This window comes from Alexandromys fortis, unplaced genomic scaffold (assembly GCF_014885135.2).
Source record: "Alexandromys fortis isolate MF-2015 unplaced genomic scaffold, M_Fortis_MF-2015_v1.1 scaffold_154, whole genome shotgun sequence".
NCBI lineage: Eukaryota > Metazoa > Chordata > Mammalia > Rodentia > Cricetidae > Alexandromys > Alexandromys fortis.
The window spans coordinates 2,470,408-2,483,529 of NW_026068040.1; the positions used below are offsets into that span (position 1 = coordinate 2,470,408).

At 45.8% G+C, this 13,122-nt stretch overlaps 1 protein-coding gene across 3 annotated transcripts in view; it reads left to right on the top strand.

Annotated features, from left to right (window-relative positions):
- The window catches only part of Grip1 (glutamate receptor interacting protein 1), a 632,754-nt gene that overhangs the window by 613,752 nt on the left and 5,880 nt on the right, over positions 1 to 13,122 (top strand). For 2 of the 3 annotated variants that reach the window (XM_050165496.1, XM_050165498.1), the window contains 2 exons: positions 5,116 to 5,262; positions 7,427 to 7,616. In XM_050165496.1, the coding sequence (XP_050021453.1) occupies positions 5,116 to 5,262; positions 7,427 to 7,616 (337 nt within the window). Of the gene's footprint in view, positions 1 to 5,115; positions 5,263 to 7,426; positions 9,197 to 13,122 lie in introns of those variants that run through there. The other variant, XM_050165497.1, reaches the window with a different exon arrangement.

The following is a 13,122-nucleotide window of genomic DNA, read 5'->3' on the forward strand; positions in this document are numbered from 1 at the left end:
GCTTTGCAATCAGAGATCTTGTTTTAAAGCAATTCTCTGTTGTTTGGTTTCTGTTTGACCTTGGATAAGTTTCCATCCCTCTCTGAGTTCCTCTCTAAATGTCCGGCTGCACACACACACACACACACACACACACACACACACACACACACATTCTCTCTCTCACACACACACACACTCACATAAACACCCACCACTCATATACACACACACACTCACACATACACACACCACTCACACACTCACATACACACACATTCACACACACATACACAAACACCACTCATACACACACATACATTCAATACACACACTTACACATGCACACATACACACACTTAGTCGAGACAATAGCATCCTTTTTCCTGTTGAAACATCAGGTCTCACAGGCGTTATAAGTATGTAGTTCAGCTTCCATTGACAATGGCCCTGCAGTTAGTCACTCACACAGTCCCCAAATCCAAGGTTCCTCAGTCACAAGGTGGAGCAGGCTGGCTCCAGTATCAGAAGTGTGCTCTCTTGTTGTGGCTGTACAGTGTCACCAGCGAGCATCTTCCTGTCCAGCCGTGATGGCACTGGGCAGTGTCTAACTGCAGAGAGCCTTGGCAGAGGGGGCTTTGAACCTAGAATTAAATCCCGCTTCGTGTTCACACACCTCTGCACTGGCTTATAAGCGTGTGGCACGGCAAGACCAGTTAGCCAGAGCACGGAATGCCAGAAAGCCATTTCCTTCTATTCAGCCCAATATACTGCCACGTGACAGGCACCTGGTTAGAGCTTTGAAATAGAGCAGTGGACAAGAAGACACTACCTTTCTCCAGAAGCTGCAACACATAGCTGAGCCCAGGGCACTAACAAAACTTAGACTTTTTCATGATGCGATTTACTTTGGCCAAAGGCAAGCTGTCAGTCATGCCACTTAACTCCTCCCATAACACCAGTGTGTGAGGTGTGGATTTTATTAGGATGCACACACACACACACACACACACACACACACACCTTATTCAGTTCCAAGCCTTTTTGGGGGACCTGGAGGAAAGGGACTAGGAAGGTAAGAAGGATGGGATATTTAGATACCAGGACCCCAGGTGCCATGAATTATAAAACACCGTCCTGTTTAAGGCATTTAAAAATCTGAACAACTACAAACACCTTCACTATAGCATAGGAATATGCATATGGTCACCGGTGAAGCATGCTGGTTAAGCACTGAGCATCTAGATTCTGACAGACCTGCCCCACCATCCCTTACCTCTATGGTCCCGGGCAGATTGCTTACCCTCCATAAAATTGAATTCCATCACCTCTGAAACGACTATAACCACAGACCACAGAGTGGGCTGGTAAGTAGTATTGACCCAGGAAGCTTGATTGCTTTTTGTTCTGTTTTGTTTTGCTTTTAGCTTTCTATTCAGTGAAATAAAATCCCCACACTGACCCCTTTTGTGTTTCCTTCAGTGGTCCATACCTCTCCTCAGTCAAATAACTGGATATAAAAATCTAAGCCTGCTATAAAAGGTCTAGCTGTCGTGTTTGCCTTGTATAGCTCTGAGGGGTTTGCTTTTTTTCTACTATTTGACAGGAGTGTGTGTGTGTGTGTGTTTGTGTGTATGTGTGTGTGCGTGCGTATGTAATGATTAGTTTGTGAAGTAAGCCCAGATCCTTGCTGAAATATAACGAGACTTTGGAGGGTACCTAATAATCCTTAATAAAGCAGCACCCACTTCATAGCACATGTGCATGGAAAGTGCCGAATGAGGAAGCTCAGTGTGGGTTTGCCTCTCGTTTCTGTTGTTTACTCCTGTTCCAGCATTCAGCCCAATCTTTAGAACATGGTCAGAGGTTCAGGAAGCATATTGTGGGTGTGCACATGGTTTTCTCTTTCACCTCAGGCTGCCTCTTGAAGAAGTGAAGCTGGGGGAGGGGTGGAGCTGTAGGGAGCTGCCCTCAGGTGTAGTGCAGGGTATCAGCTATACCGCGGGAGGGTAGACACCTTGAGCTGCTAAAAAACACTGGGCAAGTGAACAGAACTAGCCCATCCCCACGTGATGTTTTATTAGGTTGCCTGGGAGTGTTTTAGAAAGAGCTCTGTTGATGAGCTACATGGGCATCTCAGCAAATACAACAGTGTTACATCGTGGCACAGGTTCAAATGGAGAGGCAGTGTAGAATACAGTTTGTAGGAGAGCACCAGGCTGGTGGGAGGCAGGAAAAGGTTATCCTTCAACATCACTCATCCCTGGCTTCCCTCCCAGTTTGAGGGCTGTTCCAGGGAGACATTAGACATCAAACTGCCCACTGTGTCTTATGCCTAGTGACTGAAATTTGCCAGGAGGAGGTGGAGTCTGGAGAGGTGGATTAATGGGTAAGAGTAGTTCCTGCTATACAAGCCTGAGGACCTGAGTAGGGATCCCTAGCCCCCAAGAAAATGCCAGGTGTGGCAGTACATGCTTGTAACCCAATTACTGCGTGGGAGACAGTAAGGGATAGAACTGATGGGACTTAATGACAGTCAGACTTGCTGGAACACGGCAAGCTCCAGGTTCAGTGAGAGAACCTGTCTCAGGAGAATATAGCTGAGGATGATAGATCAGGGTACCAAGGTACCTGACTTTGTCCTCTGACCTACACACATGCATGCAAACCACACAGAGAGAGAGAGAGAGAGAGAGAGAGAGAGAGAGAGAGAGAGAGAGAGAGAGAGAGAGAGAGAGGAGAGAAGAGAGAGAGAGAGGCAGACAGAGGGAGAGTGAANCACACACACACACACACACACACACACACACCTTATTCAGTTCCAAGCCTTTTTGGGGGACCTGGAGGAAAGGGACTAGGAAGGTAAGAAGGATGGGATATTTAGATACCAGGACCCCAGGTGCCATGAATTATAAAACACCGTCCTGTTTAAGGCATTTAAAAATCTGAACAACTACAAACACCTTCACTATAGCATAGGAATATGCATATGGTCACCGGTGAAGCATGCTGGTTAAGCACTGAGCATCTAGATTCTGACAGACCTGCCCCACCATCCCTTACCTCTATGGTCCCGGGCAGATTGCTTACCCTCCATAAAATTGAATTCCATCACCTCTGAAACGACTATAACCACAGACCACAGAGTGGGCTGGTAAGTAGTATTGACCCAGGAAGCTTGATTGCTTTTTGTTCTGTTTTGTTTTGCTTTTAGCTTTCTATTCAGTGAAATAAAATCCCCACACTGACCCCTTTTGTGTTTCCTTCAGTGGTCCATACCTCTCCTCAGTCAAATAACTGGATATAAAAATCTAAGCCTGCTATAAAAGGTCTAGCTGTCGTGTTTGCCTTGTATAGCTCTGAGGGGTTTGCTTTTTTTCTACTATTTGACAGGAGTGTGTGTGTGTGTGTGTTTGTGTGTATGTGTGTGTGCGTGCGTATGTAATGATTAGTTTGTGAAGTAAGCCCAGATCCTTGCTGAAATATAACGAGACTTTGGAGGGTACCTAATAATCCTTAATAAAGCAGCACCCACTTCATAGCACATGTGCATGGAAAGTGCCGAATGAGGAAGCTCAGTGTGGGTTTGCCTCTCGTTTCTGTTGTTTACTCCTGTTCCAGCATTCAGCCCAATCTTTAGAACATGGTCAGAGGTTCAGGAAGCATATTGTGGGTGTGCACATGGTTTTCTCTTTCACCTCAGGCTGCCTCTTGAAGAAGTGAAGCTGGGGGAGGGGTGGAGCTGTAGGGAGCTGCCCTCAGGTGTAGTGCAGGGTATCAGCTATACCGCGGGAGGGTAGACACCTTGAGCTGCTAAAAAACACTGGGCAAGTGAACAGAACTAGCCCATCCCCACGTGATGTTTTATTAGGTTGCCTGGGAGTGTTTTAGAAAGAGCTCTGTTGATGAGCTACATGGGCATCTCAGCAAATACAACAGTGTTACATCGTGGCACAGGTTCAAATGGAGAGGCAGTGTAGAATACAGTTTGTAGGAGAGCACCAGGCTGGTGGGAGGCAGGAAAAGGTTATCCTTCAACATCACTCATCCCTGGCTTCCCTCCCAGTTTGAGGGCTGTTCCAGGGAGACATTAGACATCAAACTGCCCACTGTGTCTTATGCCTAGTGACTGAAATTTGCCAGGAGGAGGTGGAGTCTGGAGAGGTGGATTAATGGGTAAGAGTAGTTCCTGCTATACAAGCCTGAGGACCTGAGTAGGGATCCCTAGCCCCCAAGAAAATGCCAGGTGTGGCAGTACATGCTTGTAACCCAATTACTGCGTGGGAGACAGTAAGGGATAGAACTGATGGGACTTAATGACAGTCAGACTTGCTGGAACACGGCAAGCTCCAGGTTCAGTGAGAGAACCTGTCTCAGGAGAATATAGCTGAGGATGATAGATCAGGGTACCAAGGTACCTGACTTTGTCCTCTGACCTACACACATGCATGCAAACAACACAGAGAGAGAGAGAGAGAGAGAGAGAGAGAGAGAGAGAGAGAGAGAGAGAGAGAGAGAGAGAGAGGAGAGAGAAGAGAGAATACGCATGATGTGTTGCAAGAAAGGGCCGCTTGTTCATTCCTGCCATGCGGCTAGCTTAGCCATGAAATAACCACACAGAAACTGTATTAATTAAATCACTGCTTGGCCCATTAGCTTCTTATTGGCTAATTCTTGCATCTTAATTTAACCCATTTCTATTAATCTCTGTATCGCCATGTGGCAGTGGCTTACCCAGTAATATTCAGCACATCTATCTCAGGCAGATCCATGGCGTCTCTCTGACTCTGCTTTCTTCTTCCCAGCATTCTGCTTAATTTTCCCCACCTACCTAAGTTCTGCTCTATCAACAAGGCCAAAGAAGTTTCTTTATTAACCAATGAAAGCAACCCAAAGACAAAAGGGCCTCCTACAGCAATGATGCATGCACATTTTTAGTGAGGAGGAACAATAACAATAAAAGAAAGATGTGACTTATTTGTCCTCCTTTGGCTGCTCAGGTTGAGACTTTAGATTCCAAGGATGTTCTTGGGGTAGGAGCAAAGTAGCAGGGGTGGGTGTCTGACCCGAGAGACTTCAGCAGCAAACGGCTCCCGCTAGGCTAACCTCCACATTTTCACACTTTCCACTTTCCAGGTGACCTTATACAAGGACTCTGGCATGGAGGACTTTGGGTTCAGCGTGGCAGATGGCCTGCTGGAGAAAGGAGTGTATGTCAAGAATATCCGCCCAGCTGGGCCAGGGGATCTTGGTGGCCTGAAGCCCTATGACAGGCTCTTACAGGTAAGACCTCAGAGGGAGTCCTGAATCCTTGCCTCTGACCTACAAGCAGCAATGCCCTCCAAATTCTCCTTCATACTCTGGACCCTTCCACTCTCCTCTTGTCATTGAACTATGACGCCAGCAGCAGCGAACAGCTGGATAAAGGATTCTATCTCAACTTCCTGAGTTTTCTGACACTGAGCTGTCCTTTCCGTTTGAATGTTTATTCCTCAAACCTCAGCCTAGATGTGGCCCTGGAGCTCGCTGACCAGCCAGTCTAGCCAAACCACTAAGCTACAGTGTCAGTAAGAGGCCCCGTCTTAAAGAAAGAAAGGAGGAGAACAAACCAGGACGATCCCTGATATCTGTCGCTGACCTCCACACAAAAACACATTCACATTCACATGTACCTACAACACACACACACACAGAGAGAGAGAGAGAGAGAGAGAGAGAGAGAGAGAGAGAGAGAGAGAGAGAGAGAAGCAATACAGTATTAGCGTGAATGAACAGGGACATGGTGGAGAAGCGGGTGTTCACAAGGAGACCAGGAAAGTGTAGCTAAAGCTACCTACCTGTTTTGGACGAAGTCTTTCGTAGCTTCAGCCCATTCCGATGCGACACAGTTCTTAAGTTTGATCTGTTGCTTAAAAACGGTGTAACAGCCAGGGCTAAAGAATTCTGGAAGGAGGGGTTAGACAAAGGTACCCATGGTGAGCGCCTGGCTAGAAGGGGAAGAGAAGCATGGAGGGAGCATGGAAGAACTTAGAAAACAGCAGAGGACCAAAGCCGAGGGAAGCCGAGTGCTCCGTGAGAAATGAGGGCCCAGGTTTAACAGGGCATCAGGTACAAGAGGAGCCAGCAAGCCTGGTTTAATGAATATCGACAGGGATTTGGATCTTTGACTTGGGTAAAGGTTTAAAGACAAATTCTCCCAGTTGTCTCAGTAACTACAGGTCCTTATGTGGGACATACATTTATAGAGGAGGCCCTGGTGGCTCTTGTCCATCCCATGTCCAGTGTATGCTGTGTATGGTCCTGGCTCTCAGTCCCCCACTACTTTGGGAGAAAGCCAGGCCTGGGCGTGGGCAGTCCTTGGATATGCAGAGTGCAAATGTCGATATGCAGAGTGCAAATGTCGATATGCAGAGTGCAAATACACTTCTGTAATAGTTCAGTGTTGCTCAATAATGGATCCCGGACGGGAGAGTACTGTGAGCCAGTAGGGGAATCCTCTGCCCCCAAGTTACACAGATAAGAATGAAGAGTGAAGACAAGAGAGGAGGTGGCACCTAGCTGTCTGTACTGGGAGACTTGAATTTTGAGGGCAAATGTCTGAGTGGTCCATTGAGTAGTGAAAGTAGTGAAAGCAGGAAGCAGCCAGAGAAGAGGCAAAGATGCCCCAAGTGTTCATCTCTAGCCAGCAGCTCGAGACATGGGCGTGGTGTTCTTCTCAGGCCTGGGCAGCAAGCTTTGCCATAATGTTACATCAGAGGAGAGCTAGGGGACAGGCAGATGTCTGGAGTAGTAAGCTGCCAGCAGCCAAGGAGCTGAGGACGCTTTGGTTCCCAGAGTTTAAACTGGGCCCTTCAAAGTGCCCGCCCCACACTTGTCCTCAAAAGCACGGGAGAGAATGGGAAGCCAGGACTGGGAATTGAATGCAGGTGATTTTAACAAGTGCTGCTGTGGGATGGGGACTACAACTCCATCGTAGAGTGTTGGTCTAATTGTGTGACCCCCGAGGTTCAATTCCCAAGTTCACAGTGTTGAAAGAGAATTGGAGTGCCTACAGCATGTGTCAGTTGAGGAGGGGGTAGGTTTGTTCTTAATCGAGGTAGCTCTAAGCATCATGGCAGCCAGACTGCCTGCGGCTACCCTGCTGGAGCCCTTGCCCACTGCTAGTCTACAGCAAAGCAGCCCCCCACCCCCACCCCAGTCTAAACTGCTTTCTTCTGCTGTAAACTGGGGTAGCACTGAGCAACAGGAGACTGACCGGGGTGGTCTTAGTGTGGGGACAGAAGGATGTTGCCTTGCTCTTCAGCTCCCAACAGGCAGTGGCAGAGGATTAACAGTGAACCAAGTAGCCAAATGGTGTGGTCCCCCTTGGGATTCAGCCGCCGGCCTCTGGGTTTGGGAGCACAGTGGCTGCACCGGTCATTGAAAGTGGCTCTTCTTGGCCTGGCAGGTTAACCACGTCCGGACGAGAGACTTTGACTGCTGCCTGGTCGTGCCGCTCATAGCCGAATCTGGCAACAAGCTGGACCTGGTCATTAGCAGAAACCCACTGGCCTCCCAGAAGTCAATAGAACAGCAGGCTCTGCCGGGAGACTGGAGTGGACAGAACAGCGCTTTCTTCCCACAGCCCAGCCACGGTGGTAATCTAGAGACCCGAGAACCCACTAACACATTATAGCAACACCTTCACAAAGCAGGACAAAGACAATATCTACATGGTGCTAAAAATCCCTTTAAGATTTCTGTGACAGCTGAGGCACAGAGAGTCGCGTGGCATTAACTGCAAGCACAGGGGTCTTTTAAATGTCCCTCATGGCTCATGTTCACATCCTTTCCCGACCTGAAGAGGTCTCTTTTACCATGGCCGCTCCAGTAACTGGCAGGCCCTTCTCTGACAGGCCCAATGGTAGAGAATCAAAAGGAAGCAGCCCGCCCCCTTCCCACGACTTAAGATGGAGGAAACATTTTTACAGTTCATCTTCCTGTCACTTTTTACAGAAACATCCGTTTGACAATATTCTCTATGATAATTTCCCTGAGGATGCGTTTCTTACTCTACAGCCATTAACGTAAGAACAGAAGCAATGTGGATTCACATAGAGCTGGCTCTGCTAGGGGAGCAGATGGGTCAACCGCTAGGCCTGCCACAGTGGGAGGGGCATGGGTATAGCATTAGGTTTTCTTAAAACGTTTCCGCAACGATGCACGCAGGAGATCATAATAGGTGGTGGTAAATGTAGGAATGATTTTAACTAAGATGTATGCTACTCCCTATGCAACGGATGATCAAACAGGATATGTCTTGTGACCTGTTTTTTTCCCCCTTTAAGACACATTTTTTTAAATAGTTGAAACTCTCTGATAATGAATTAGAATGTGTAGTAACTCGGAGAATTAGTGATATGATCCTATTTTTAAAATCCCAAGACTAAAGAATTTAAGAATGAATGAAGAGTTTAATGAAATGAGGTTCACTTTATGGGTAGGCCACTAGAACTCATCTAGCTCATGTTTGCAGATCAGCACACCGAGGGTGCACAGCACACGTACTTAACGACACGGGGCTACCTTTTGTTCTGAGCCATGCCACTTGCTGAACTTGTAAATACATCTTCACAAAATCTCATTGCCAATCACCCTCCCCAAAGCAATAAAATAACTGTGACAGTTGCTTTAATGTTTGTTGGCAACTGTTGTCATTTGTTCAGATATTTTGAATAGCTATACTAATAACTGTTATTTGGTAAATATTAAAAATATAGAGATCTGTATATTGATGGTAGAATATCAAAGCAATTATTTTCCACACATGTTCATTTTGGTCACTAATACACCCACACAGACAAAGCATCCAAACACTGTGTCCTTTGTTTAAGGAAAATTATTCATCTTTTTCTGTGCAAAGAAACATATGATTTCAAACACATTTCAGAACTGCCAGGGCAAGAAAGTATAGAACAGAATCCTGTTAAGGAAAAAAAAAATAAAAAAAGATCATGAGTCACTTAAATATGTATTTTTGTTTGTAACAAACAAGTATTAAACTGTAAAGTATTTTTGTACAAATTTAATACTTTAATAGCATGGTATTTATCGTCTATGTATGGTTTTGGGAAATTCAAAATTGTTGCAAATATTTGTATGAAAAAAAATCCTCTACCAAATGGAATAAACAGTGATTTTAAAAAGCCAAAATAAAAAAAAAAATGAGCTGCATTTTTGGTGCATTGACTGTAATTCAGTGTCCCAGCCTGAATGCTGCAATGTTCATTTCCAGTTTCCCAAAGGAGGGAAGAGTCTCTGTCAACTCGGAGATCACTAAGGATGAATGAGAGAATGAGCTATGACGTCAGATCTGGGTTTGGATGCCAACGCTAGTGCTCAAAATGTGGTGTGAATTTACCTCCTGGCAGCGGCTTCCCCACGAGGGATACCAGAGAGCCTACAGCCCTGCACACAGCAACGCCTTTGAAACCAGTGTGGCATTCACTTAGGGGACCATGATCATTCCTGACTCACAGGTGCGACATCTGCCCTTAGGAAACACGGCGTGCGTTCTTGGAGGCACATTTACATCAGTTATTAAAATTCATCCTTTAACTATGATATCTTTTAAAAACTGCATCAGGAGTCTCAACACGGCTCTGTAAATTCACTTTCATTTTTATAAAGTTACATCCAGTATGCACAGGTCACATTATAAACACATGGCAGTCACATGACCCCAAGTAAAGCTCCATTTTTTAATTTGTATTTATTATTATTACTATTATTATTGTAGAGCCCAAACTCACACAACTGTAGCATAAGGTCTGTACAGCAACTTGAGGTGAAAATCAAGGCAAGGAAGTGTGGCCAGAGCCAATCCTGTCAACTAAAATGAGGGATGACCTCATACGAAAGACTGAGATGAAGTAGAACAACGAATCAATGGCCAATAACTTGTTAGAAACAATGAAGAGAGAGTCCAGAGATCTTGGGTGGTCGTTTCCAAACACAGTGACGAGCTTCAGTGTCATACAGTGATTATGGCCATCCAGGGAGGCCAGCATGTGAAACTTGTGCAACCCTGGCCACTGGTGGCATCGAGCCAGGTGCTCAGCCATGTTAGAGAACCCTTGAGTCTTCATGGGCTGCAAAGAATCAGCATTTGCTTCACATCCCAACTTTAGGCTCCCAGATCAATGCTCTCTTCCAGTGACAGTTGCCAGAATACTGAGTTAGGTTAACTAGGTGTATTTTGACCCAACAGTATAGACATCGTATAAAAGCTAGTTCCTGCCAGGTGTAGAGGAACATGCCCTTAGGCCCAGACTCTGGGGCAGAGACAGGCAGATTTCTGTGATCTACAGAGTGACTTCCAGGTCAGCCAGGAGCTCTGTAGAGACCTAGTTACATATAATTTGTTTCACTGTGTTTTAAGGAAAGCAGGATAATTTAAATATCCCCTTGATGACATTGAAGCTGTGAGTTCTATATTTAGAATACAGTTATCGTTGAAGTTTTCTATCTGCTAGTTTGACAGTTCCTATTCCCTCCTCTATACCCACCAACCTCTGTGCTCCAGAAAATGGGCATCAGCAGGAACCATCCTTTCCACATCACTATAGTAAGCCACAGATGGCCACCCATCCCCGAGCCAATTAATTATTTCTCAATTGTTCCGAAATGATGAGCTGAACAGTCACCCACAGGGCAATCTGATAGAATAACAAACTCTTTCCCAAGACCCTGAACTCTGACTAACTCTCATGTCAGCCAGAATACAGCCTTCCTTAATGGATAAATGAGAGTTAGAGTGAAAATCAACACATTCTCCATGATAAAAACAACAGGGAACAGTCCATGGAACTTTCAAAATATAATTACGGAGGCTGGAGAGATGGTTCAGCAGTTAAGAGCACATACTGCACTTGGAAAGGTTCCCAGGACCCAGGTCAGGCAGCTCACGACTTCCATGGGGATCCAATACCTCTGGCCTCCTCAGGCATCTGCACTCGTGTGCATGTTCTTACATGCACACGCACGTGCACGCGCGCGCGCACACACACACACACACACAAATATAGTAAAAGTAGATCTTTAAATTCTCTACATATTTTGTAAACTATTAGCTGGATTCACCAGCAGGAGAAGGGGCTCTCCAGTTATCAGGAGTGCAAGGCGAGCCCTGCTACCTGCCTTACAGAAACAGCAGATTACGGAGGACTATTCTGATACCAGTCAAGTGGCAAATGACTTAGACAAACTCCTCAAGATTCGAACTCTCAAAACTGAGTGTCTGAAACACGAACGGACATGGATTTGAAACAGAAAGTCTAGACTAGGAAGTCTTGACTTACAGTTCCAAAGAGATGTAACTACAAGGAAAAGCCCAAATCCAGACGGTTTCACTTAGGAATCCCCAAGCATTTCACGAAGATCAAGCACCACTTCTTCACAAACCAGAGAGTGTGGAATGTTTCTCCATTCGTTCTTGTGGCCAGCATACCCTGATGTCAACACCAGACCAAGAAAATTACCCACTCAAGTCGCCTAAGATTGTCGGGGACAAAATCCCCTGCAAACTGAACCAGCAGTGGTTTTTGTCTTTTGTTGTATCCTAGAGAAAGTCTGTTTGGGTTAACATCCAAAAACAAAATCAGCACATTATACCATAGCCATGTAATGAAGGCTAAAACTATATCGTCACAGTAGAAACAGAAAAAACAATCGATAAAAATTCCCTCCATAAAAACATACAACAAACTAGCAACAGAGAGAAATCCTGGTCTTAAAGAGCATGAAAAAAAAAAGTTCACTGCTAACAAGAGATGGTAAAAGACTGAATTCTTCCTCCAGTGCTATTTGGAGGCCATGCCGAATCCTCTCTCCCTCACCCAAGGCCTGTGTGTTTAAGGTTTGGTCTCCAGGGTAGTCCTACAGGGAAGTGCTGTGGACCCTTAGGATGTGAGGCCTTGGGGGGTATCCTTCAGTGACTAACTTTGATTTCAAAAAGGATTGTGGGGCTCAGTCCTGCCTAGTTTCTCGTCTTGATTCCTGCTTCACAAGGTGAGGAGTTTGCACTATGACACAACCTCCACCATGATGAACGATGGTCCCCGTCACTGGAGATACGTAGAGACTTTGGAACTGGGAACCAAATGAGCTTTGTCTTCATGATTCTCTACAGTGACAGCTGATGAATATGCCTTAATGTCAGGAACACAGCAAGGCTCCACATCTGTGCCCTCTCTACAACGGTGCACGCAGGGTGCTAGGCAAGACAACAACATAAAATGCACCCAGATTGGAAAGAGAATTCAAGTGACACCTGCCTGTAGATGAAATGTCTTATCAGAAAACTCAGAGGAATCCACCAAAACCTACCAGAATCAACCAGTTCACCAAGGCCAGTATACAAAAACCATTTGCTTCTGTGGAATAACAAGGAACCAACCAAAAATCATGACAAGGGCTGAGGAGACAATGTAGTGAATGCTTGTCACGCAAGCATGGTGCGCTCTGAGGTTTTCTTTCAAAGCCCAGCTAGAAACCTCATCCCACTGCTGGGGAGGAGGAGACAAGCCAACCCTGGGACTCACTGGACACCCGACAAGCCAGGGATCTGCAGGTAACAAACAAACGGATCCTTTCTCAAAAACAAACAAAACCAAGGTGGATGGCCCCTGAGCAACACCTGAGGCTGCTCTCCGGCCTCCTCCGTGTGTGCATGTGCATGTACACCTGCACAAAGACAAAAACCTGCACGGAAACAATTTCAATTTAATAGTATCGAAAAGAAGAGAAATTTAAAAGTAAACCTCACCTAAAGTCACTACATAAATTTAGAATTATTAGATGGGATGCTCTAAACTCCAAAGAGGGCCCTGACAGTGATGGAAGAGCGTCCCTGTAGTTCCTAAGAGTCGAAGTTAAAATGAGGTCAATCCAGTCCTAAAACTTGTCTCAAAAGTTCAATCCCCACCAGATTTCCAGCTGCCTTCTTCACAAAACCTGGAAGCATACATTCATACAGAAATGCGGAGAATCCAGGTAATCTCAGCACTCTTGAGACATAGGCAAGAGGATCTCTCTGACTTGGAGGCCAGCCTGGTCTACATAGCAAGTTCCAGGCCAACCAGGGCTCGTGTGAGGCCATGTCTT